We start from the raw sequence: 26,517 nt of genomic DNA on the forward strand, positions 1-26,517 counted from the left end.
CCTGAATAACGGTAACAAAACACACGGCTCTCTCTCCCTCTCTCTTTTGGTCATCTTCATCTTCATCCTTATCCACATTTATAGTTACTTGTTTGGTGAAGAAAACGCAACAACAGGTAAAGGTTAATCTTGTTGATTCGTTTTGATGTGATTTCATCTTTTAACACAATCACTTGGAACCTCATCATCCACACAGTTTATAATCCAATTTAAATTTTATCACAATTAGTTAATTAATCATCACCACATTAAAGAAAAACTTAACAATTCAAATTGATTTGGAAAACAATAGTGATCGTTTCCATCGCCACCTACGGACCATTGGGAACATTAATCAACATATGACAAAAGTGTTTCGGCCAATCAACGATCGTCGAACTTTTTTTTTTCTATTCTCTTTTGCTAATCAAAGTGTCGCCATTTTAATTTCTCTCTTGTGACTAATTAATTGGATAAATATTTTTCTTTTGATCGTTTTAATTACTTTAATTTCTATTGCTCATCAATTTATTACTCATTTACATGATTATTTAACCGACAGTTAACATGATACTCACAAGGATAACATTTATTACCCTTGGATTAATCTTTCAAAGTAAGTAAATTGTGTTAATCTGTTGATCTTTTTGTCTCTTTTTTATTAACTGTGACTATGTGATGACTAGATTTTCATTTCACTTTTGACTCTTTCTACTTGTTTATATGAAAAGATAATTTCATTTTATGTCTGATTTGGTCTGAAGTTTGATTTTATTCCTTTTTTTCTTATGTTACTTAGCAAAAAAGTGATGTGATGATTTATTTTTTGACAGATTAGAAAGATTAACTAACCAACTTTGATTCCTTTCACTTGATTTAGATGCACGAGTTTTATATTAATAGACATTTTATTTGAAAGCTAATTAACTAATATCTTCATTTCTCTTATTTTCTTCCTCATTAACTAGTCAAGCTACTATTAAACTCTAATTGTAGACCAAGATGATGATGATGATATTAGAATATTAAAGTAGTGACCAGTGTAATACAGAAAAATGTTATTCATTACGTCGATATGTGCGTGATATTTAATTCCTAACATGATTACTATTAGTAGCATGATCATGAACGAAAGTAAAATGATAATGATGTTGATGATTTAGTGAAAAGATATGATGGTTGACAGAAAGAAAATGAAACATATTAACATAATCATATTCTTAAAGCCGGTAAATGTTGATGTCTTCTAGGTCATCATCACCTAACCAACGTGCTTATGGATAATGATGATGATGATGATGTAATTAGAGAGCAGAAAAAGTTTAGATTAATTGAAAATTCTTATTGACCAATCGATTTGTTACCTTTTTCATTTGCTTCCTCCGAAAAACAAATCTTATTTTAAACCCGAATATTTGAAAAGCCTCAAGGTATATTCATCTCTCTTTAACGCTTATCTTCAACTACTATTAATAATAGTAATACAATCAGCAATTACAATTATTATTAATAATAAATTGATAATATAATTATTAGCATCTTATTGGTTCTGTTTACCCTCCCCCCTATCTACCTCTTAATCTTAATTGTCAACTAAATCATCTTTAAGATTTGATACACTATTTAGATTATTGGATTAGATTAACACTTAACCAGGATACTATTCATTCATATTGAATGTCAGTTGTTCTTGTTCAATTATTCAGGTTTTTGACTCAATTTTTGATTGTTTATTTAGATTATAATCAATTGTGTCTGTCAATGTATTTTTTTTACATTAATCATAATCAACGAAACGTGATTAATAGACTTGTTCTTATGGAAGATTGTAGATTAAACCAGATTAACTTTTTAGCAACAGTAAGAATACACAAAAAAAATACATTCAATTATCATTAATTGTTATGGAAAGTTGATCATCATCATGTTGATTGTTTTTTTCGTTAATTTTTTATACTCATTACCTTTGATTAGATCAATTTAAAATCAACTATGGTTGATTATAAGAGAATAGTAAAGAAAAAGTTACTCAGTCATATACAATTTTGTACTTTAATTGGTTAAATTGTTCAAGAATAGAAAGTAAATTGCTTGAAAATAGATTAGATACCAATTGATTTTTTTCTTCATCTAATCTTGGTGGATTTTAATTGTAGATAAACCTGAGAAAAAAAGATTTAGATTGTTTTTTTTGTCATCTTCTTAAAAAAAACTCTTACTTGTTCATTTTTTCGTCGAATATTTAATTGTTGCGATTTGTTCAACCATCCAACTAATCAACAACAATTAAGCTTCTACAATTTTAGTCCACAAGTTTTTTTCAACACTAACTGTCAACAATTAACTTTAAAACTTTTTTTTTTCTACAAATAATTTGATGTTTGCTATTGACCCAATATATTAATAGAAACACTGATTAACCAATTTGTGGTTAATCAATTTCACTTGTGATTATTGATTGTTACTGTTGACAAATTTCAAGGTCATCTTAAAAAACATTTCAACAATCAGTTTGTTAATTTGTTTTCAGATGATTCGTTGATAATTGATGTAATGGTGAATTGGAATGAAGCAAAAAAAAACTATCAACACAATTGAAAGTAACATCCAATTATTTATCCACCATTGAACAATTTTCTAATTACCAAACAGAAATACTATTGATTTAGTGTGATCTCAATTTTAACTAATTGAGATTATGTTAATTATATCCAAACTTTATTCGCAATCAGCATAATCGTATCCTCGCTACTGTAATCAGCTATTTAACCAAAAAATTGGTTACAATTTTATCAAATTAACTAATCATATAAAGATTATATTAATAGATTGTAATCAATTGACTCTAATAACTGTATTAATTAATTGTAACCAATAATTGATATTAATACTTTTGATTAGTATGATGATGATTAGTAAGGACTGATTTTTGTTATCAATGTTTCCCTTTTTTTCACCAAATCATTGAAAATAAAATGCTCGATTTACCTTAATTGATGAATTAATTAATTACAATTTGCTGTTCAGCTAAATCATCTGATTGATTGATTGATAATAATTAAATATCTGTCTGATGATAGTTTGCTTGTGTTGATATGATTAAAGCTATTGATCAACAACAATTAAAGTAGAAAAGTAAATATTAATACAATTTCAATTTGACTCTCTCGATATAATCTAATTGATGTTCATCTTAATCAAAGTGAATCTACTTGATTAACTTGATCATACTACCAATACAACATGAATGAAACCAATCCCTTGTTATTAGCGGCTTTTTTTTTACCTCCGGTCAAATTTGCCCTCAGGGTAAATTTCATTTATCTCATCATCATTTTCCAGGTTTTCTCATCCTCATCCTAATCATCACAGTCTAACTAAATTGCTAAATTTGTCGGTAAATTGTCTCTTCAATTGGGTCACAATGAAGATGGATGAGATGAAATTTTTACACAATTCCCATTTAATTGTTATAGTTTTATTATTATTATATGATTAACATTTGCTAATCAACAAATTGTTATCATCATTTTCCCCTCCTTTGATTCCTCTAATCTCTAATTCAAACATGAAACAATCAATAAGCAATTAATTTGCATACTAATTAAAAGTGCAATCTTTTGATTGATTGTTCACTTTCATTTGGTAACAAAAAAAAAATCATCAGCAATTAACTAATCACCCAAAAGACTCACCAGACTAATATTATCATGTAATAGTAGTTGGTAACAGTTTTTTAATAGTAACAATTAACTAAATGTAGTAACCAGAAAAAAATAACTAAGGTAAACCATAATCATTTATAACAACAATGATTAATAATAAACTGTAATTATGATTACAATTTATTTTGTAGGTAATATATGAATTGAAATGTTTCCAGGTAAACCTAATTGAATTGGAATCATAATGAAAAATGTTAATGATGATAATCAAAAGTTACTTTTTTTTAATAGGTCAATTCAATTTGCATTTACAACGTTTTTCTTAAATTGTTTCTGATTATGTAAAAGAAAATCATCAACGATTTAATCATAATGTTGATTATTATTATTGTTATTTTATTATTAATACAATCGCGAATACGTTTACTGAGTAGTTTGTTGATATTATCACGAATTACATGAAATGTTAAATTAATTTTTCTATTTATGTTATCAAATTAGATTAAGATGTTAGAGAAAGGGAAATTATCAATTGTAGTAATAATATTTAACAAATTGAAAAGTTCCATTGTTTATGAGTATATAGAGTTCATGGGGATAGAAAGAGATAATTTCAGTTGATATTCATTGATGATAACATGGGAACTGATCAAGGTGACAAGAAGTTGATTTGAAAACAATTGATTGGAAAATTAATTGTGATAATAATCAATTGATTGTATTGATTGGAAAGTGAAAGTAAATAAGGGTTGGTGGTTAAAGAGTTTTATCATTCTGTTGGTAGAGATTTGGTCAATTTTATCATTGACCATTTTGTATCAATCATCATGGGTGATATTGAGATTAGATTTTTTTCTTCTTCTATTGATCTTTATCATCATTGAAAGTAGAGAGATAATAAGATGCTGAAGCAATTTCAAGGTTAAATGAATGTAACACGCTCAATAAAATGGAAAAATCTTGTTACAACAATCATCATGATCCGCATCACAAAAGGATGATGAAAATATTTTTATGATTCAGTCAAGTTGAATTTACACAAGGATGAAAAGTACAGTTTTAATCGGATGGTGGGTTGATGAGCAAGAAAAGGATGAGGATAAAGATGACTCTGGATTGTGGAAGAGGCAGTGAAACTTTATAGGAACAAGATGATGAAGATAAGAATGACAAAGCATCCCTATGAGTAGTCATCTTTTCATCCTAAACATCATTATCATCCTCATCTTTCTCTCTCTTCTCCTTTCGATGAATCATCTTAGATCAATATTTTTATGTACTATAAAAGTGATGCGGATGAAAAGGTGATACTAGAAAAATAATTGAATGACTTTTCTGTGGCTATCATCATTAGAATCATTTCTCATCATTTTTCTTCATCATTTCATCATCATATTCAGCTCATTCAAATGTGATCATATTATCACAATCCCTATGGAGGATTCAAGTTGATGAAAAAAAAATGAAATATTCTGATAAAAGACATCGACATTATTAGTTCATATTATTTACCGTTATTTTCATCAATAACATTAATTGTAATATAAATTGATGATAATACATTGATAATGAATTATTGCTATTCATTAATTGTTGTCCTGTCAAATTCAATGAAAACTAATTTGCTTGTGATTAACAAAATCGGCTTATTTTGTGCCTGTTGATTACACGCAATTGAGTCTCCTTCTCTATGATGTATGTCCCATCTTTTATGCTCAACTGACCAATCAATCAAAATTGTAAACCATCAATAATTTCAATTAATTGATTACAAATTCAATCTTTTTTAGCAAAATCGGTTATTTTTTTTGTTAATTCGATTGTTAATTGTTAACCTTTTTGATTAACATGATCAGTCATGTTTTGATTCTGATTGTCACTGCTCAATTGATTGTTTGTGTGCTTGCTGATTACAAGTTTACTCTATTTGGACAAGTAAATTTAATCAATTTAAAAGTTAATTACAATCCCTTTTTGCGTGATTAAGGGTATCTTTTTATGATCATCTTAAGGTAATCATCAAAAGGGTAACCTTTTAGAGGGTAAATTGTTAATGCAGTTAAGTGATTGTAACATTGAATTGATTGTTAGCTCTTATGTTGATTGGTTTTTTTGTCTGATTTCATTGATAATTATTTAAATAATAGTAATACCAAATTGATTGAATTACTATTATGATTATCATTGTTATTTAAAAATATGTATCATGAAATAGGTTTGTATGTTAGGTAATAATAATAAGGGATGACCATTATATTAATGTAATAAATTACTTCACGATTTGACCTTTATCTTACCAGCAATCAAATGATAATGATGATGAAAATGATCATAATCAACATTGACAGTGATCTGTTTGTTTACAATTTTCATTGTCATCTTCATTGAAGATGAGTTATGTTATTATTATCATCATTGGTAAATGTTGATTAAGTTTCACCATAAAAATCAATGTTTACCATGATGATGATGATGATGAAGATAATAATAATAACCATCATTTAAATGGTTATAATGATAATTGTTTAAATAGATGATGAGGAAGAGGATGAAGGCCTGAAGTGGAAGATGAGAGTGATAATAACAACAACAACAAAAAAATAATGATGATGATGATGATTACGAGATTGTTGTTGATGTTGTCAGTTACATATTCACCTGAACAATCAATAAATCAATTGATTCTAATAAACAACAATAACAATAATGATGAGATGATTTGCTCGTGCTGATTTTATATTTTCTCGCTCGTCAATGATGATGAAAAGAAAGAGAAGACAAACCTTCTCTTTCTCCCATCTCTTTAATTATCATCATCATCTTCTAGGTCAATTGATGTTACCTTGTTTAACCCATATTTAAATACCTACACATATATTCAAGTGTTGATTTGAAAAGTTATTACCAATTGTCAAAAGATTATAATTATAAGAATAGGATGATTACTATTATCGTCTTCATCTTCATCTTCATGTAAAAGTTATTGTAATGATGAGAAAGTTATTTATATAAACAAAACGATCATAACAATGAATTTAGTTCCGCTGACCCATAGTTTTTTTTTTCAATTTTGACGGTTAATCAACAATTAACCATTTAAGTTTTTTCTACAATCAAGATTGATAATGATCATGATATCAAAAATAATATTGAATATATTGACATGAATTAGCAACAATCAAACCTTTCAGACAATTCATTTTCAATCATTCAACGAAACTTTGGTGAAAGAAATAAATTTAATTCCAATCAAAGGTTTGCTTGTTTTCCTAAACTGTTGTTAATTTTAGATTTTTCATTTTACACTTTCATTAATCATTACAATCAATGAATTAAGGTTTATACTAATTGATGATTACTCACGATTACTAATGTTGGTAATTGTAACGATGATTATTTCAACACACCAACGATTGAGGAAACTTTTTTTTCTCATCATCATCATCATCAGGTTATCAGCCTTTTTTTGTTTGTAAACAAGATGATGAAGTTTTTTAATTGTTTATGTTGATTGTCATATGTGTTGTCGTTGATCATTTCTCACGAGAAAGTAAAAAACATCAAATTAAGAAGTTAACTTTTGATTATCATGTAAACAAATGCTAAAAATAATATCATTTCCCTTTCTATTAATTGTTTTCATATTTTTACAGTTAATCTTGATTTTGTTTTCCAAAATCAAATTTAATTGTTCAATTGAGTTGTCAAAGTCATTCATTCTAATAAACCTTAATTGTTGTCAATAAGCTGTTGATTGACAGCTCTCATAATCAACAATAACAACCCTTCAAATATTATGTATAATTAAATTATCAATAAATATAATATAATTTAGTTGTGATTTAAATACTAAAATATTAATCATCATTTGGTTATTATAATAATCATTGAGCTGATTGGTGTTGTGATTATTAACAACAATTTCGGTTAACACTAAATCAACCTTACAATCCCGTTAATATTTAACAACAAAATAATAAGATGGTGATGATGAACTCAATCAGATGATAATTTTCTGACTCTGATGGTTTGTGAAGATGATTAAGATGAGAAAATGATGAGGATGAGAAAAAAAAAGGATAAGAAATTTAACATTTGATGATAAATAATCACATTTGATTGGAATGCGGTCAAATTGTAACCGGAATAATCGTAAAATATACTAACCGAGTAACCGGATTGATTTGAATTGAGTTTTTAAATGCGATTAACAGTATTTTTGGGTTGACGGTGAAAAGCTGATTAACATTGGTGACAGTGATTATCTTTGTCAATCCTTATAAACCAATTTTAATCAACAATTAATCCCAAGTTATGTCTTGGATTATAATTAACTATTATTATCCATTTTTAGGTTAATTTGATCGTTCAATGTTTATCGCTCTTAACAATCAACATTGACATTACTTTTGATGGTCAATATTATTATTATTATTATTGCTTGGTGTAATTGCTCATCTCTTAATCATTTACAATTATCTTTTGTCTGTTGTTTCCTGGTTCTTATTATAAATTGTTACGATTTGAATCAAGTTTTTATCAATCATCATGATCATTATTATCTTTAGTATCACCAATCTCATCAATAGTTTTGCTGTTAACAGTTAAACGTATCAATGTCAACTGTTGTTAGTTAATTAATCATTTTTATCATAAACTAATGATTTTAATGATGATCAACCTGAATCTTAATCAAGAGTGAACATCATTTGTTACAATTGTTATCAGTTAATTGCATCTAGTCAAGTCCATTCATTAAAATCAATGTCTTGTTTTACTTTGATTTATTATAATGATTTAACTAATATTAAACATGATGGATGAGGTTAAATGAATTATGTTGAATACTATTGTTTTTCTTCATCAAACTGAATCAAAATGATAATCACCATGATGATAATATCATCATCTATTGGTCAATATATTGTGATTGGAATTACAAATAATTTGATTGATTACTTTTTGATTAAAATGATTGAAATGAGTAGAAGCGAAAATCTCGTTATTGTTTTGATTTATGAGACAAATTAATTATCATTTTTTACCTAATGATTGGTTATTCATATTATATTGATTGATTATTTTTATCGTAGGTGGATTAATCTCTGGACAATCCCAGCGAAGTCCATATTATGGGACTTATATCGGTAAACTGGACACTACTTTGCATAATGTTGCTGGGGATGTTTTCTCAGTCGATGAAAACACAATTTTCATTAAAGGATTTTCTTATGACGGAACAGCTCCTGACGCTTATTTCTGGGCTGGAACCACAACCAATCCCGATGTGACGGGTTTCATTGTACCAGATGAGAAAGGATCGTAAGTCGATTAATTAACAAATCTACTAAGTTAATTATAATTTGATCCGTTTTGTTTTTTTCCCTTATTTTCATAACTTTTTGTGCAGAAAAAAAAAGTTGTTACCTTTGCGTTGGTGAATTAATTTTAATTTCATTATTGTTAATTATTATTGCATAAAACAAAGGATTTTTAATGGTTGATCAATTGTGTCACAAGTTTAGTGTAAAAATTAATTTAATTACAATACAATTTTAATTTTAGCAAATTTTAAATTAACTTGATTGTAGGAAAAGATGAGGGAAAAAAGTTTTATACCAATTCAGTAAATTATTAATTTTTGTTGGTTAATTTACTTTTCTTGTTAATTGAAATCAAATCAAAATACATTTCTTTTAGTTTTTAGATCACATTTGAAGATAGCATCATAATTAAAGCCTCACCTTAATTAAATTGCAATTTAAAAGTTAGGAGGAGAGATCGTTAAAAAAATAAACTCACCATAATATAAACATTAGATTTTAATTTTATCATGTTAAGCCTAATGATGGTGATGATGATTGTATTATTAATTACAATTATTAATTTTGTTTTAATAATAGTAACATGAAAAACATAAATAATCTTACTAATTATTGTACAAACATGATAACAATTGTGTACATTATGAGAAGAGGCTAAAAATGAAATTAAAAATCAAGAATCTACTCTAATCATCTACTAATTGTTGATAATTGTTTTCTTTTTACTTCAATCACAGGACCAAACCACTTGGAGCATATACAAATAAGGATATTGTCTTGCGTTTGCCTGAGGGTAAAACATTTAAAGATATCAAATGGTTTTCCGTTTGGTGTCGTAAATTTAAGGCCAATTTTGGACATATCAATGTTCCTCGTAATTTAATCATACCAACTCCGGTTGAGATTCGTCCCTTGTCACAATTAGACCATGGAGTTAAATCAGGCCCAATTACAATAGTTGATGCACAAACTTTTCTCATCAATGATTTCCATTATGATGGCCAAGGTCCAGCCGGCTATTGGTGGGCTACTGCAGGTTCACGGCAAAGTTCATCGGGTTTAAGATTAAAGGATGAAAACGGCTCGGAAAAACCTTTACGACGTTACTCAGGTGAAACCGTGGTTATCTCACTTCCCGAAGGCAAAACAATTTGGGACTATGATTATATCGGCGTTTGGTGTGAAGAGTATCAAGTAGACTTTGGTAATACTCGAATACCTCAAAATATTCGTGTTCCTCCTCACCAAAAATGCTCGGTGTTAAACCAGAGGTAGATTAAGAAATAAAATAGAAAACATTAATCAATCAATTCTGAACTAATCCAATGTTAATCTTTTCTATCCAATAGAGTAAACTAAATTGTGAAGTTCTCTATGATCAACTTGGCTTTGAATTACGTTGGGTAATGGACGGAGATGATATTGTCATGCAACTTGTTGGTAAAATAGGTAAATAGTTTCACTTTGATTATAACCAGTTAACTCTGTTGGTTTTCTTCATGCACTTGATCATTTGATTTGATTCTATTTCATCTTTACCATCAGCATCAATCAACACGCTCTAAATAGCAACATTTCATTTGAAACATTATTTTGACCCTGATCTTGACCCTCAACTTACCATGAAATTCATGGATTGATGAAATTTTTTTCCATCAATTTCTCTTCTTTTTAATTTCTTTGTTTACTTCTTTTTTTCTCTCTCCTTAAATCCGTTAATCCATTAATATTTATCATGTTTTGTTATCGTTATTGTCGACCGATTTAATCTGATTATTCAGTCATTTATTTAACATACTTTTAACTGGTGTCAATTTTTCCTATTCAATTTGCTTTTCTTGTTCTTTTTTTTCTTAATTGTTCTACCTTTTATTTCACTAATAGAGCCCAATGAATATATGGCGTTTGGATTATCTAAAGATGACTCTAAATCCAATATGGTTGGATCTGATTCTGTTGTTACCTGGTTCGATTCAAATGGAAAGGGTCATGCTGTTGATTACTATCTTGGTAGTAAGGAACAGGTAATTACAACTCTGATTGGATTTCAAATTGTCCAAAATTAAGCTAATCGGAAAATTTAGATAATTAAAGATGCAAAAGTTGATATTAATTTGTGAATCAAATATTCTTGAAAAAATATTAATTCAATGTGATGAGTAAAAAAGTTTTACGATTTCTCATTACACATGAGAATCATTTTTTCAAAAGATACTGAATTTCACTTAAGATAATATCTAATTCAAGGTTTTGCAATACAAGATTGTTGCTAATTAATTAATCTCATATTTTTTTCCTTAATTAGTGTGTTGGAACAAGCGGAAGTTGTCCTGACTTGAAATACTCAGGAGCATCAGATAGCATCACACTTTTACATGCAGCTCTCGTTAATGGATTTACCTTGGTTACCTTTAAACGGCCACAATTAGGAGGTGAGAATGATTTTTAAATTAACTTCTCATCAATTGATACTTAATTTTAGTCATTAATCAACTAAACATTAACAATTAAAACAAGAATTGACTCTTGAATACTACTCAGTTTTGGTTACACTTATCGTCAACAACTGAGTTCAACTTGTTTAACAATAATCAAACACTTAGAGTAAGTGTTAATTTATTAAATTGATTGTAATCAAAATATTACAACTACAATTTACTCAACCAATTTTTCAAATTTACCTTATTTTTGAATGAATATTCAGGATATTTACATGAGTCTCCATGGTTGAAGTTTATTGAACTGGTTAACTTTAATTGTTTTTTTTTATTAATTCTTACTTGATTTACTTTTTTTTGATCAATTAACGTCAACAAAATTAATAATTAACTTGAATAAACTTTTTGAAGGTTAATTGCTAATCAAATAGTTTATCAACAGCTATTTAAGGAAATGAATTATTCATAATCGATCTTTATTTGTTGATTATTTTGATTACAATTTGGTTTTTTTTTCTCAGTAAGGTTAAGGTGAAAATAAATTGATGTTTTTTGAGTCTATTTTTATCAATAAATTGGATTATAATTTAACTTGTCAACGGGTAGTTGATTATTATTAACGGATGAAGTTTAACTCAACCTTTTTTATGTCTCTTTTTTTTTCATCCAATTTGATGATTATTGCAATTTATTAATCACAATAACAGTTGATGATAGATTCGACCAGCATGTTTATAGTGATGGTAATCAAGCAGTTATTTGGGCGATTGGACCATTAAATGATCGAAATGAAGTATCTTATCATCGATTGCGATCCCGTAGTAATATTTTTATCGATTTTGCTCGAACACCTAAATGGAATTGTCCTAATTCAGAAGCATCATCACCAACAACATCATCATCCACTCCCTCATTGTCTGGCTCATCATCTTCAACACCATCATCAACATCTTCAAGAACAGGAACATCATCCCCACCATCAGCTTATCCACCTCGTTCACCTAAGCCACAATCAACTGTTGGATCAGCAGTTTGGGATATCCCACCGGTTATTTGTCCCTCTGATTACACTTTCCGTGCTCAAATAGGACCAGTAGGTGGTAAGAAAGGTTATCAAGGTATAACTGGTAAAGTTGGCTGGGGAATCGCTTGGTATATTAATGGATTAATTGTTCCAGAATTGACTGTTGAACGAGGTAAAACTTACACCTTCATTGTTGAAGGTGGAAATGATAAGGTTCACTCTTCTCGACATCATCCTCTTTATATAACTGACTCAGCTGAAGGTGGATTTGACCATAAAACAAGAGAAGAAAGAAGCAGAGAACGAATTTTCGCTGGTGTTGGAATAACCAAACGAGGTGATTTAGTTCCAACGGCTGAGGGTCGTCTCTGTGAGTGGAAAATAGATACTCGAACAAGGGAGCAACCAGATGATTTTAAAGATTTCTTTGATTTCCAACGAACTTTGTCACTTCAATGTTCATCTGGAGAACCAGGAGTTTTAAGATGGAAACCTGATGCAAATACACCAGACATTGTCTATTATCAATGTTACACTCATCGGTACCTCGGTTGGAAGATCAGAGTAGTGGATTCATGTGATCAATTAGCATCTGCTTCGATTACCCATATTTATCATGCTACTGCAGATAACTCAACCCGAATCGGTTCATCAGCCCAGAACTTGGAAATTGCTCCTCGTCGTAAAGCCGAGAAAAAACAGCGTAAAACTGGACCAAGCAATCGAGCTCGTGGTGCTATTCCTCCATCCTCCTTACCAACAAACGTAACCAGCAACGCTAATGTCAAGAATGGCACAGTTCGAGTTAGACCAAAACAACAACCATCTGATGCTGTTAATGGTGATATCCGATTTCGAGAAAGGAAGCCAGTTCTAAGTTATGCAAGCCCTTACTCACCTTTCCACCTCGATACGTAACACCTTCACTACCTGTTCTTTATTCATCTTTACCACCTAATTCCCCTTTTGGGCCCATAAGACCACTTGATATGCATATTGGACCAATTCCACCACCACCGCCGCCCTTTAATCCAAATCAAATGAAACGAACTCCAGTTTATGTCAGACAACGACTTCCACCTCCAATTCCCCCCACTCCTCCTCGTTCACTTGCACCCAAATTAAATAAACTTACAACCGCTCCAGTGGCAAGGAAAAAGTCAACAGTAGCTCCCACAACCAAACCAACCACAGTAACAACACTCGCACCTCTAATAACCAAACCGATGACAACTGTATCAGCTAAATTAGTAACAACAACTAAACCCAATCAAGTTTCATCATCATCATTACCATCATCAACAACCACCACAACTAAACAACCAACTTCAAGTGATTCAAGCGAAACTGGATTAGCTGAAAATCTTCATGGTGGCTTCCTTCCTGTACTAATTAACTCCAAAGGTCCAACAACAGTAACAACTGAACAACCTCGAACAACACTCGATGACTTACAATCAACAAAAGATTCATCATCTTTCTTTAATAGAGGCTTCGATTTAACCCGTAACCCAATCACTGGATTACCTTATTACTTTACAACATCGGCAGCTAATACAACCTTTAGTCCAATTGAATTGAACAATTTAGGTTACCGTCCAACAAGTGATCAAGATAAATGGGAAAACATTTTATTACCTGTTGCAAATATGGGAAGTGAATTAACCTCAGGTGAAAATATTGATGCCAGTAAATTAAATTCAAAAGAAACATCAACACTTGATCAAGTTATCATGAAAATGTTTAATCAATCATTTGGTTTGGGTAATATTTATCCAATGCTACATGGAACTGATTCATCTGAGGAAAATGTTAGCAGTGGAGAAGACAAAAAGTCAACTTCATCTTCAGAAGTTTTCGATCCCTCATCCGTTGATATTTCATCTTCACCATCATTCATACCATCTTCATCTATTCACCCACAACAATCAAATCCAAGCATAATCGAGAAAGGATTAACTGGAGTTCCATTCAATTCAAAACCGATTATATTACCAACATCAACGGTGCCAATTAACCTTTTCAGCAGCCCAATAATCTCTAGTCATCCGATTATCGATTATCCATTTTTCTCATCATTTTATCCATCTCATTATGGAATCGCACCTTCATCTTCATCATCTTTACCTCCATCATCTTCCTCACAATCATCTCCATCTCCTTCATCATCAGCATCTTCACTAGCACCATCCTCCTCATCTGTTTCAATTTCACCTTCAGATTCATCTTCTAGTCAATTATCATCATACACTGAAACAATTAACCAACAATCACAATCAACAAACACTTTTGGTGACCATCAATCACAACCGGAAACAACAACCCAACCAATAGATGAATCTTTTAATTCTGGACCATTTGATTTCTTTGGATCCGATGGAATGACCTTATCTTCATCATCTTCTTCATCATCTTCATCATCAATCAGTTCTAATGGTACCGATGATGCAATCTTATCTCACATCATGTCACTTATTGCCGATAACGCTGCTCCCCCTGAGGTTAAAATTGTCTCTAAATCAGACGGAACCTCATCATCCACTCATGTTGAAGTTCATCATAATTTAAGTAAAAGATCAGCTCATGATCCTGATCATCATCACAATGACGGTTATGACCATGATGATGACCACCATAAACAATCATCATCATCATCATCAACTATTTTATCATCCAATTCAGTTTCTTCGGGTAACAAGGTTTTTAAATATTGGTCATTGGTAATCAATTCCTTTATAACAATATTGACATTGACAATTTTTTCTAATTAATAATTAATTATTTTTATATACAAAATTTTTATATACAATCAAAAATCTTTTAATATTATTATTATCATCAATTATAAATCCACCTACACTATTATCCAGGAGTGCAAGAGAAAAGAAGGAGATAATTCAATTTAATTCATTGGAAAAGTCGAGCTTTGGACAATCAAGACGCGTTAATTTCCAGCATTGAACATGTAATTTTATCCTCGACTTTGACTTTGTCTCTGATAAAAACACTAATCGCAATAAAATCAAATCGCGATTTAAGATCAAACCATTTTTTTCCTATTAATTGTATCTCCTGTCGTGGCCTCGTTCGAGTTTTGTTTCGCTATTTAATTATTATCACAATCAGTTTGAATCGATCTATTTAATTGTAATCAATAAGTTTCATCTGCAATTAGGTTATTTGTTGAAGTTAATTAAATGAGAGCATAAACTTGACCATTAATTTCTGATGAATCATTTCATTGTAATTGATTCTGATTGAACATTGACTTGTAACGATTAACAATTGAACTTTAATTAATCGAGTTTAATTGTTAATCTGCTGATTATTTTATTGGTAATTTTAATCATATGTACACTTGTTGTTGAACAAAAAAGTAACGATTAGTTAATTGTTTAGTGATTTAATCACAATTGGACTAAGTTTTATTACCCGTGAAAGTTAATTGTGTTTGTAGATTATCAGAGTAATAATCATTTGATTCATGATAATCAAATCATGACAATTTACTAATTGATTAGATTGGCCATTTTTTTGTTCTTTTGTTACAATTAATATCAATCAAATCAATTAGGGTATTTAGCCATTGATTGTATCCAACAGTCAAGTTGTTAATTTCATCTAAAACAATTAGTTTAATTGTAGAATTGTAAAAATGATTAAGACTTTGATTCTTTGTGCTTTGGTAAGTTTCACCTTTGCTGGTGATATTGAATTCCAAGATTGTGGTAAGTAAATTGTTGATTATTTTCTGATTTCTTTGTGTTAATTGTAATGATTTTCGCTTAATTGTTGTGATTTAAGGCGATGATTCAAATCAGCCAACATCTTTTTCTGTTTCCGGTTGTGATGAGGCTCCTTGTTCAGTAGAAAGAGGAAATACTTATGAGTTTGCCTTCGGTTTCGAATCTCCGATTGCTGCTGATTCCTTGCAAGTCGCAATTAAGGCTCGAGTCTTCGGTGTTTGGATTCCATGGCCTGGTGCACCTCCAGTTAACTGTGGTACCGACATTACCTGTCCCCTTGTAGCAGGTCAAGCTTATACTCTTAAATCATCACTGACCATTCCAGGAATCGCTCCATCCATATCGACCTCCGTTCAGTTCTGCCTTCAAAATGCTGCCACAAGTGAAACTGTTTTCTGTAATCGCTTTCCCGTTAAAGTAGTTTAATTGTTGTCGAAAGTTTTTGCAACTCTGACAATCAATTTCTAACTAAATTAACAGTCTAATAATAAAAATCTATTTCTATTAAATTAATTCGTCAAGAAATCCAATCATTTACCCTACAACAATCAATTAATCAGTAGTAATTCAAACAGCTTCAAAACGACAAGTAAATTTATTAGTAACAATTTGTTACATTTGAGACGGAAAAAAGTGAAAATAATTAAACATCAATTGATTAACCAATTATTTTGATTGAGTTAATCTGATTGGGTTTTGTATCACAATTAACATGACAATTAAAAAATCGTATCATTATTTACTTTTTTACCTACAATTATTTTTACAATTCATATTTGATTGTGAAACAATCACATCTATGAGTTTGTTAAACTTTTAATTGTTAATTGTTGATTTGCTTAACCGTGATGTTAATTGTTAAGTTGTATTTTTTCAATTATCATTTGAAATGAAATAACAAAAGGAAGCAATTTAACTAATATTAGATTCATCAACATGATTAACAGGTTTTTACAGAGACAATTTAGATGATTAATTGTAACAAGTTACAATGACACTAATTGCTAATATAACTCATATCCTTTGCCAGCAATTAAAAGCTGTAAATGATTAAGAAAAAACCACTTGCTTTCATTAATACATTGGTAGTTGTTCACTATCAATGATGATAAAGTTAATTGTTTCAACTAATTTACTTACCAATGGATCGCGGAATCAATTCTAATTGTGAACTTTGATAATTTCTCACTGATAATTTACTTTGATAGCAATCAAATTAAGTCAAATTCTGATTGATTCAAGTCTCAGGATGAAATTTTTGTTTATTCTCATGAAAACTTAATTGGTGTTGAGCTTTTTTCCACTAAATTTGATTAACTGTGAGAAATTGATTTTAAATTTCAAGTGATTGTAACCTGATTTCGGCCTTAATTATTTGATATCTTTGAGATTTAATCACAAGTACTTGATTACTCTTCCAGTTGATTAGATTGTAGAGATTCAATTGTTGGGAAAGTTTTATAAGCTCAGTTGATTAGATGAATAAATCTGATTGTTGAAATGAGATATTTTTATATTGTAAAGATGAATGAAATTAACCAAATAAACTTGGATTAAACTTTTTTTTTTCTTAAACAAATTTTAATGAGATTAACAAAAAGTTAATCGTTAATCTCATATAAAACGTGAACTTGGGATTAGTTTGATTGACAATTAGTTGATTATGTTAAAGTCCAAAAGAGTGATTCCAAAAATACACAAAGATATTTTTTCCCCTTAATTGTTGTTACTAAGCGAGTTAAATTTTCCATGATAATGAATGGAAAAAAAAAGAGAAACGAGTTAATTAACTGATCAATATCGATACAATTCCGGTTTGAAAGGACCTTCAATAGGAAGACCAAGATAATCAGATTGTGATTGAGTCAATTTAGTCAATTTAGCACCAAGATGAGGTAAATGTAAAGCGGCCACTTCCTCGTCAAGCTAAGGAAACAATTAGAAACAACAAAGACACAAAGGATAATTAGGTTTTGTAAAAGTTAATTAGCATAAAAAAAAGTTAATTGAATTTACCTTTTTGGGAAGCAGGTAAACACCAACGGGATATTTTCCTGCACTTGCTGTCCAAAGCTCAATTTGAGCAAGAACTTGATTGGAAAATGAGTTACTCATAACGAAACTTGGATGACCAGTGGCACAACCAAGGTTAACAAGTCTTCCAGAGGCGAGTAAGATTATATGTCGGCCATTTTTAAGTTGATACCGATCAACTTGAGGTTTAACTTCAACCTTTTTAACAGCATTAGCATCGAGCCATTTAACATCAATCTCGATATCAAAATGTCCAATATTACAAACTATGGCATCGTTTTGCATCACCTCAAAGTGTTCACCTCGAATGATATCCTTACAACCGGTTGTTGTCACGAAAATTGATGCTTGGGGTGCGGCTTCTTCCATGGTGGTAACTTGATAACCCTCCATGCAAGCTTGAAGTGCATTAATTGGATCAATTTCGGTTATAATTACTCGGGCACCTAAAGCTCGTAAAGATCCGGCTGAACCTTTACCAACATCACCAAAACCGGCGACAACACAAGTTTTACCCGCAATCATGACATCAGTTGCCCGTTTAATACCATCGACCAATGATTCTCGGCAACCATAAAGATTGTCAAATTTAGACTTGGTAACGGAATCGTTAACGTTAAAGGCTGGACATTTAAGAAGCCCCTTTCGTAGCATACGATTTAAATTGTGGACACCGGTGGTTGTCTCCTCGGAGATACCTTTAATACCGGCTAACAGTTGTGGGTATTTCTCGTGAACATGATTAGTTAAATCACCACCATCATCGAGAATCATGTTAAGAGGTTGACCATCAGGCCAGAAAATGGTTTGTTCAATGCACCAAAGATACTCCTCTTCGGTTTCACCTTTCCAAGCGTAAACGGCAACACCACGAGCAGCAATGGCAGAAGCAGCATGATCTTGAGTACTGTTGATTAAAAATGTAATTAAGATTAATCAAAGAACGAGGATAAACCATTAGTGAGAATGGAAAATTTTTTCAAGTGCAAATGTACCTGAAAATGTTACATGATGACCATTGAACTTCAGCACCTAAATCAATGAGAGTCTCAATAAGAACAGCGGTTTGAATGGTCATATGAAGACAACCAGCAATTCGAGCACCTTTCAATGGTTTACTTGGACCATATTTTGACCGTAAGGCCATTAAACCAGGCATCTCATTTTCGGCAATTTCAATTTCCTTACGCCCAAACTCAGCGAGCTTAATATCAGCTAAAGTAAATGGAGACCAAACAAACAAACCATATCCCCAATTAAGACAAAAACAACAAAAGATAACCAATATAAACAATCAAATTAGTTACAAAGTTAATCAATAAAATAAATAGTAACAATCAAAGTCAAAATCAAAATCTAATCCAAAAGGAATTAAATTAATCTCAAAACAACAGTTTACTTATCTCTTGATGAGATATTGGGATCAACACTTACCAACTTTGTATTGTGGTTTAGTCATAGTTGATTATTTACGATTAAAGAAGGAACTTGTTACACAAAGGGAACAATTAGCTAAGTAATTAATTAACAAAATTAAGTTGACAACGTGGCTAAAACCAGTAGAAATTAAATCAACTGAAGAAAGAAACAAATTGGTTTCAGAAAATCAGATAATAATCAACAAAAAAAAACCGAAAAAAGCAACACGCGTTTAAAGAGCTCCATCTATGGGTGAGAATTAATTCTAAGAGTAAATTTAGTTTATTTCCAATTCAAACTGTTACAATTAAGTCTCATTAAATTTTACAATTAAATTAACAATTAAAAGAGAATATTAAATATCAAGCCAATTGAAGAGTGGTTTTTCCCTTTACTTTAACCAAGAGTTTACTTGGAAAAAAGTAAATAGAATATGTATTTTTTTTTGTCTACATAATTTATTTTATTAGTTTAAATTTTTAAATTTATTTTAATAATTTTAGCGATTAAAGCCTGCGGGTATAATATCAGGGTGTTTTATACCCCAGGAATCGGAGGATGAGCTGAGTTTGCTTAACCTCGCCTTTGAGTTTATACAATTATTTGTTATGAGAATTTGAGGAAAAGCGAAAAGTTGATTGAAAACAAAATCGAGTGGAAAAAGTAACGGTAAAAAAAGGAGAAAGAGGTAAAGATGAAAAAAAAATATGAAAAGAAAAGAAAAAATTGTGATTAGAATTGAGAATTAATCAGTTGGAACAATTAAGAAGACGTGAATACAAATATCGGACGTGGAAATGTAATTAGCATTTAGTATTTAGAACCACTTACTAAACTCCAATCAATATCATCATTTGTATTCTCAGATAATTGTGGATGATTTTTATCAATTCGAAGTAATTTCTTATCGTTCCCATTACAATGGCCATTTGATTTAATTGTCGATGATGATGATGAAGATGCGGATGATTGGATGGTTGTTTTAACAAGAGATTCATCAGATGAATCACATGGTGAGACGGTTGATGATCTTGATGAATTTATATGAGCAAGAACCCGTGAATAAGAAGGGGAAAAAGTTCTTCTAGTCGATTGTCCAACTAACATTGGATCCGTTTGAGTACAAGAATCTCGAGTTAATGGTTTTCTAATTCGATTGAAGAGCTTAAATTTCTTCAACAATAATTCAGAAATAGTGGCAGTAATTGATAGATTAAATTCATCAGAATTACCCCAATCAGCGTTACTTAGATTATGGGGACTAATTAGATTACCATTTCGAAGCTCAGTATACTCGAGATCGGAAGCATATTTAACGACATTAGAATAGGTGAATTGCTTGGCGACTAACGGGATTACAATATGTTTGAGTATTTCCATTCGAAGCTCAGGTAAAAGCATGGCCAATCCTCGAGCATAACCACGTCCAGTATCGTCCAGTTCGGCGGCAAGTAGCTTACCTTTACCGCACCTTTGATAGAATCCAACATATGGCTCCCATGGAAGTTTAATTCCAAGAAAACTTTTGACACACGAACTGTACGATCGAAAACGATTAAGAAACTGATCTGATTTTCGATTGTCTTTGTTATGTTTTAGAATGTAGTGAGTATTGAGAACAGCAGTATCATCGACATTTTCAATGTCGATATCAAACAAATGGCGTAAACGAGCTGTAGTAATGGCGGAATCGTGAAGAACTTTGGTAATTTCTTTCGATTCGAGAATAGCTTTCAACCTTTTCATTACCTCTTGATTAACGGTAAATATAAAAGAACCTTTATCACAGCCGAAAATAATGAATTCCATTGGTTCATTACGATTATCGATGGAAAAAGGCAAAACAACCATGCTGATTAGTTGTCGAGATGAAAGTGTCTCGATAACTTCGTTAAGTGAATGATCATTTGGTGAAGTGATTCGAGTTACATCATTTGAAATGACAGTTTCGAACTCATCTTGATCAAGAGTAAAAGAGAAATCAATTGATTCATATTGTAGATTCTTAATATCGGGATTGACTATGATTTCCAATGGATCATTATTGATAATTCCTGAAACATCAGTACTCTCAATCTTAACCAATCTGGTTTCCTTGTCGGTTAGAACGGAGTTCAATTCCTCTTCGGCTGCCGTTTGACCTGAATTTCCCGATGGTCTGAAATCCATGTTGGCAGTGGCAATAAACTTCCCAAAGAAATCAGCATAAGTATATATTTGCTTCATAGCCCAATGATTGCCATCAATTTTACGCACTAATCAATAACAATCAGAAAGAGACACAATTAGTTCCCAAAAAAAAATTAGAATCACTTTTGTTTCAATCAAATAGAATACAAAGAAAATCAACTTACAATTAGTAAAAGTAAAAGTTCCAATTTCGGAATTATGATTGCTCAGCATTCCAATCAAATGCTCTGGAAGAAAATTAGAAGTAATTAAATGATTAGCAAAGGAAACACACACAATTTAGATGAGTAGAACAATCAAATTAACGATTTCTTACCATTGTTTCGGGTTTGAAATTCCACTTCTAAGCCGGTGAAATGTCCAAGTAATCTGATATCGTATTCCTTACGATCACGATTGGGTGGAAAAGACATTTTTACAATTTAGAATAAAAAAGAAACAAAATTAAATCACAATTAAGAAAAAAATTTAGATGGTTGATGGTAAATGAGAAGAAAAAAAATTCAAATAATGAAAACAATTAGTCAGTTGTAGTCAAGAGACAAATTTAAAGTGAAGGTTAATAAAAAAGTGAACCTAATGTTTAATTGTCTTGAGAGATGAGCAATTAAAAGCTCCGCCTATGGATGAAAAAAGCTGACTAATTAAAGACAATTAAAAAGCAACAAATGTAAACAGAATTAAGATTCACAAAGGTCAATGCGTTTAAAATCCTCGATGATGATTAGTTTTAATCATCTTCTTTTCTTTAAAAGGCAAATCTACCAACAAGATTAGTTGTTTATTTCATCATCTATGTTTTCATAGCTTTTTGTCTCAATTTGATTGTTATAAAAAAAAACAATTTAATTGTATACAAGCGCATTAGTTTAATTGCTTTTGGTGTTAATTGTTGTTATTACAATTTTTCTTATTTTCTTATTGGTATTTACATTATGATAAATATAATTTTCATGTTTTTTTTTTGCTTCTCAATGTTTTCTTATTGGATTATATTGTATGTGTGTGTTTATATGATAAGTTAATAGAGAGAGAGAAACTTTGTTCAAAAATTAATCAGAGATGTTTTCTGTTGATTGTTGTTTGATGAACAAGTGAGGATCTGGATTTAAATTTGTTTCAATGGTATAAGTTGATTCAGTAGTAACAATCATTGACGGTGTGATGGATGGTAAATGGATGGTAAATGGAGAGCGAGAGAGAAAGAGAGAGAGAGATAATTTATCCAAAGGAAAGAAACACCAATTAAATCAATCATCATTATCTATGGAACCTTAAATTAAGGTTATAGGAGAGAACGGGTTGAGAAAATAAATATTTATATGCAAACATTGTGATGAGAGTGTGATTGCAAATAGAAAGAAAGAAAGAGAGAGAGAGAGAGAGAGAGAGAGAGAGAGAGAAATAGGGAGATAAGAAGAAAAGAACGAGAAGAATAGGAGATGAGAAGATCACATATTTTCTGTTTGCTATAAGAATCAAATTTATCACTGAATTGATCTGATATCGCGATTACTAATACCGATTGATTAAAAAACAATCTATTTCTATTATTAGTGATTCTAATTGTATTTCTTTAGCTCTCTTGCTTTGTATCCGTTGGCACATGTTTGCTTTCATCATCACCATTTGATTGTTGACCACTTGACGATTGTGGGCTGGACGTTGAAGGTTTATCATTGCCTCTGGTATCAATTTCATATCCTAAAATGTTGCTTTTATTATCAACCATTGGAGTATTGGTTTGAGAAAACCTTTGGATTCTTAGTTTCCTCACATCATCCGGCACATGATTAGCAAGATTAATTTTTTGTGAATTACTGGTTGTTGTTGGTGGTGATAATGATGATGATGATAATGAAGAGGATAATAAAGATGATTCTCCTTGTCGATCAAGGCCAGCAAAGAGTGGACCAGCGACTAGTTGATATTGATTAAGTTGAGCAACAGCAGAATCAAGAAGAGTTTTAATGTTGAGAAGACATTTAATTCTTGCCTCAACTGCTTCTCTTTCTGTACCCTCCATTTTTCTCAATTCTTCATCAGTTAATTGAGATAAATTGGGTGGTGATGTAGCCATAGGTGGAGGTGGAGGTGGTGGAGGGAATGGCACAAAAGGCATGAAGTGAGGAAAACCTGGTAAAGTGAATATAGATCGAGGCAATGAATTTGATGTAGTAGTTGATGTGGTTGTTGATGTTGACGATACAGATGATGATGACGATGATGATGATGATGGTTGTGATTGATTGGATGATGATGAAGTTGATGATGTTGATGCACCGGTAGATGTGGTTGCAGTTGAAGAGGTGACACTAGTAGCCGGTGCCTGAGACTGTTGGTTAGATGTTGATTGTTGTTGTTGTTGTTGTTGCTGTTGTTGTTGCTGCTGTTGAGCTTGCTGTTGATTTTGTTGCATTTGTTGTGCAAATTGGGCAAGAAAAGGACCAAGCAGAATTTGAACTAGAATAGAAAATAAGCCAAAAAGTTAGAAATGACAAATGAAATGAGGTTTGGATAAATAAGCCAAAGTAATAATAATTCATAACGAACCTTGAGGAGGCAACGGAGGTTGAGCTGCTTGATTAACTGGTGCTCCAGCTCTGACCTGACGATTAGCTTGTTGGGGAGCGGGTTGTTGGGGTGTAATTGATTGAAGAACATCCATTCGGCAGGTAGGGCAAGTTTGTTGTCGCTGGAACCATGAACGTAAACAAGAAACATGGAAAATATGATTACAGGGAAGTTTCTTGGCCGAACCATTGCCTGTCATCTCTTCTCGACAAATTATACAAATATTATCATTATTAGCCAAATCTTCAGCTGAAGCATTTGGATATAATGTATTCATATTTCGTATTGCTCGACGAGACATTATTACATCATTAAGAGCTTTTCTTAAGGCTCTCATGCTTAGGTACATTGGTCGAATGGCAAATAATGGGAAGGTATGAATTTTCATCATTATCGAGATGAAAGTAAGGTAAAGAATAACTTTTAAAAATCCCATCAAAAGCTCAGTGTACAATAAGTAAACAGCCTTATTCTCCCATGGATTTTCACGTCGAAGATCCATAAAGTGAAGACCATATTTCATGACTATGTTAAAAACAGCCGTAAAAAGGATTGCATACTAATTTAAAGGAAGATGAAAAAGAAGAAGAATGATTAGAATATCGATCAGGGTAGAAAATAGAAATTATATATTCTCAAATTCTCACCTCAAAACCAAATACTAGTTGAACAGATGCTCCTTTAGTCAATGTACTGTAATAAGCTAAATTCACAAAGAAGATATCAAGGAATGCTAATAGACAGAGAAGTGATATTACTCGAAAATGGAAAATAAATGGTATATTTGGACTTCTCTCCATAAAGTCAACACGATCTTCTGCCAGCCAATGGAAACATTTGAGAAATAAAAGTAATGTAAAAAGAGCCACAAATTTGGGACTCAAATCATCACGAAAAACGGTAAATGCAAGACAAGTCTCTGTTACCGCATACCAAGCTCTCTCAATTAAATGTTCCAATTCGGCTGCTCGTAATTGGCCGAAAAATATCTTTCTCATAAGTTTACCTAATTGAAAGAGAGAAAGAAAAAGAAAAATATTAAATCACTAATCAGGAATATAAAAAGAGGAAAATTATAGAAAAACGAATCAGCTGTAAAGAGAGAAAAAGGTTTTTCCAAATGAATGAAGGAGAAACAATATGGTGAATGTAATGACCGGTGGTGGTAAAGTTATTGTTTCATTTTGGTTTTTCTTTTCTCATTCTTTTACGTACCCATTAAAAGGACAAAGACAAATGCTTGTGAATAAATGACCGCCATTGATGGATTAGATTTAGTTATGTAGACAACTGAAGGATAAAATTGTTTCTTCTGGTAATAAGCATTTCCAATGACGGCCATGGATAATACGATAGAAACAACAGTCAATAAGATGGACTTTATATCCTCCATTTTGGTAGAAAACAATTGATACAATCTAAGGGAACACTACTAATTGAAAGAGAAATTAAATTAATCTAAATGAGAAGTAATTAATTTAACATGAAAACAATTAAACGTAAAGACACGTAATCGCTGAAAGGGGAAATCAGAAAGAGAAAAAATTTCAAAACAACTCAATTCGATTATCGATTAATCGACTATCGAATTTTCTTCTTTTGTTTTGATTTCATTTTTTTCTCGTTTTCAATTAATTGTTGGTTTTTTTTTAAATTTCTTTTTGTTAATTTTTAAGATCATTTATATTCTGTTAACTTTAACACTGATTAGGTTTTCTCAGTTACTGGAGTGGTTAGTAATGGACAGAGAGATGCGAATTTGTAACATTTTTTAATCGACAAAGGAAAGAAAATTGAAATGTAAAAAGAGTAATTAAGTTTCGTTTTTTGTTTGTTTGTGTTGAAATTAAATTTTGATTGTTATGGTCAATTCTGATACGAAGGTGATACAATATAATGTACATCTGGCACGTTTGGACTTAGATTTGTGGATTAACCGATTTCCTTGGGTGAACAGGAGGAGATGGAAGATTAAATTGGTGATCAATATCGATAATCATTAAAACACAGTTGATTATCTTCGGTTTGGTGTATAAATTGTGTAATTGGAGACATTTAATCGAGATCATCAGGCCAAACTGAATCAAGGTGCATCATGATTCCAAGACTGATAGTTCCACCGAT

General features: G+C 31.0%; 5 protein-coding genes across 5 annotated transcripts; 2 read left to right on the forward strand and 3 right to left on the reverse strand.

The window, feature by feature from the left end:
* Window positions 1–381: 381 nt before the first annotated feature.
* LOC128393036 (uncharacterized) lies at window positions 382–15,645 on the forward strand. The gene is given in 9 exon segments (XM_053353144.1): window positions 382–595; window positions 8,738–8,966; window positions 9,706–10,208; window positions 10,211–10,239; window positions 10,318–10,417; window positions 10,853–10,992; window positions 11,274–11,400; window positions 12,114–13,333; window positions 13,336–15,645. Coding segments are annotated over 9 exon segments (4,263 nt in total). The 5' UTR covers window positions 382–546; the 3' UTR covers window positions 15,202–15,645.
* A 353-nt stretch (window positions 15,646–15,998) lies between these two features.
* LOC128393048 (NPC intracellular cholesterol transporter 2-like) lies at window positions 15,999–16,689 on the forward strand. The gene is made up of 2 exons (XM_053353160.1): window positions 15,999–16,158; window positions 16,235–16,689. Exons 1-2 carry the CDS (start codon window positions 16,086–16,088, stop codon window positions 16,600–16,602), a joined length of 441 nt encoding a protein of 146 aa, XP_053209135.1. The 5' UTR covers window positions 15,999–16,085; the 3' UTR covers window positions 16,603–16,689.
* A 1,046-nt stretch (window positions 16,690–17,735) lies between these two features.
* Window positions 17,736–19,814, reverse strand: LOC128393045 (adenosylhomocysteinase-like). The gene is made up of 4 exons (XM_053353156.1): window positions 19,645–19,814; window positions 19,206–19,425; window positions 18,193–19,117; window positions 17,736–18,102 (listed from the first exon to the last, which is right to left on the reverse strand). Exons 1-4 carry the CDS (start codon window positions 19,667–19,669, stop codon window positions 17,971–17,973), a joined length of 1,302 nt encoding a protein of 433 aa, XP_053209131.1. The 5' UTR covers window positions 19,670–19,814; the 3' UTR covers window positions 17,736–17,970.
* Window positions 19,815–20,099: 285 nt separating this feature from the next.
* Window positions 20,100–22,529, reverse strand: LOC128393041 (uncharacterized). The gene is made up of 4 exons (XM_053353153.1): window positions 22,136–22,529; window positions 21,984–22,046; window positions 20,461–21,884; window positions 20,100–20,212 (listed from the first exon to the last, which is right to left on the reverse strand). Exons 1-4 carry the CDS (start codon window positions 22,230–22,232, stop codon window positions 20,129–20,131), a joined length of 1,668 nt encoding a protein of 555 aa, XP_053209128.1. The 5' UTR covers window positions 22,233–22,529; the 3' UTR covers window positions 20,100–20,128.
* A 134-nt stretch (window positions 22,530–22,663) lies between these two features.
* On the reverse strand, window positions 22,664–25,933 carry LOC128393040 (E3 ubiquitin-protein ligase synoviolin B-like). The gene is made up of 4 exons (XM_053353152.1): window positions 25,609–25,933; window positions 25,041–25,399; window positions 24,373–24,952; window positions 22,664–24,282 (listed from the first exon to the last, which is right to left on the reverse strand). The coding sequence occupies exons 1-4, from the start codon at window positions 25,784–25,786 to the stop codon at window positions 23,396–23,398; spliced, it is 2,004 nt and encodes a 667-aa protein (XP_053209127.1). The 5' UTR covers window positions 25,787–25,933; the 3' UTR covers window positions 22,664–23,395.
* Window positions 25,934–26,517: the final 584 nt, after the last annotated feature.

Source organism: Panonychus citri, unplaced genomic scaffold (genome assembly GCF_014898815.1).
Source record: "Panonychus citri isolate SS breed McGregor unplaced genomic scaffold, ASM1489881v1 Contig00138, whole genome shotgun sequence".
NCBI lineage: Eukaryota > Metazoa > Arthropoda > Arachnida > Trombidiformes > Tetranychidae > Panonychus > Panonychus citri.

What these genes read in the sequence shown, in the direction of transcription:
- LOC128393048 (XM_053353160.1), top strand. Translation starts at nt 16,086, where the DNA reads ATGATTAAGACTTTGATTCTTTGTGCTTTGGTAAGTTTCACCTTTGCT. An exon ending in TATTGAATTCCAAGATTGTG is followed by an intron (nt 16,159 to 16,234) that starts GTAAGTAAATTG and finishes TTGTGATTTAAG; the next exon opens with GCGATGATTCAAATCAGCCA.
- LOC128393045 (XM_053353156.1), bottom strand. Translation starts at nt 19,669, where the DNA reads ATGACTAAACCACAATACAAAGTTG. An exon ending in TAAACCACAATACAAAGTTG is followed by an intron (nt 19,426 to 19,644) that starts GTAAGTGTTGAT and finishes CATTTACTTTAG; the next exon opens with CTGATATTAAGCTCGCTGAG. An exon ending in TCATCATGTAACATTTTCAG is followed by an intron (nt 19,118 to 19,205) that starts GTACATTTGCAC and finishes TTTAATCAACAG; the next exon opens with TACTCAAGATCATGCTGCTT.
- LOC128393041 (XM_053353153.1), bottom strand. Translation starts at nt 22,232, where the DNA reads ATGTCTTTTCCACCCAATCGTGATCGTAAGGAATACGATATCAGATTA. An exon ending in ATTTCAAACCCGAAACAATG is followed by an intron (nt 22,047 to 22,135) that starts GTAAGAAATCGT and finishes ATTTTCTTCCAG; the next exon opens with AGCATTTGATTGGAATGCTG. An exon ending in AACTTTTACTTTTACTAATT is followed by an intron (nt 21,885 to 21,983) that starts GTAAGTTGATTT and finishes GTTATTGATTAG; the next exon opens with TGCGTAAAATTGATGGCAAT.
- LOC128393040 (XM_053353152.1), bottom strand. Translation starts at nt 25,786, where the DNA reads ATGGAGGATATAAAGTCCATCTTATTGACTGTTGTTTCTATCGTATTA. An exon ending in AACTAGTATTTGGTTTTGAG is followed by an intron (nt 24,953 to 25,040) that starts GTGAGAATTTGA and finishes CCTTTAAATTAG; the next exon opens with TATGCAATCCTTTTTACGGC. An exon ending in ACCTCCGTTGCCTCCTCAAG is followed by an intron (nt 24,283 to 24,372) that starts GTTCGTTATGAA and finishes TTTCTATTCTAG; the next exon opens with TTCAAATTCTGCTTGGTCCT.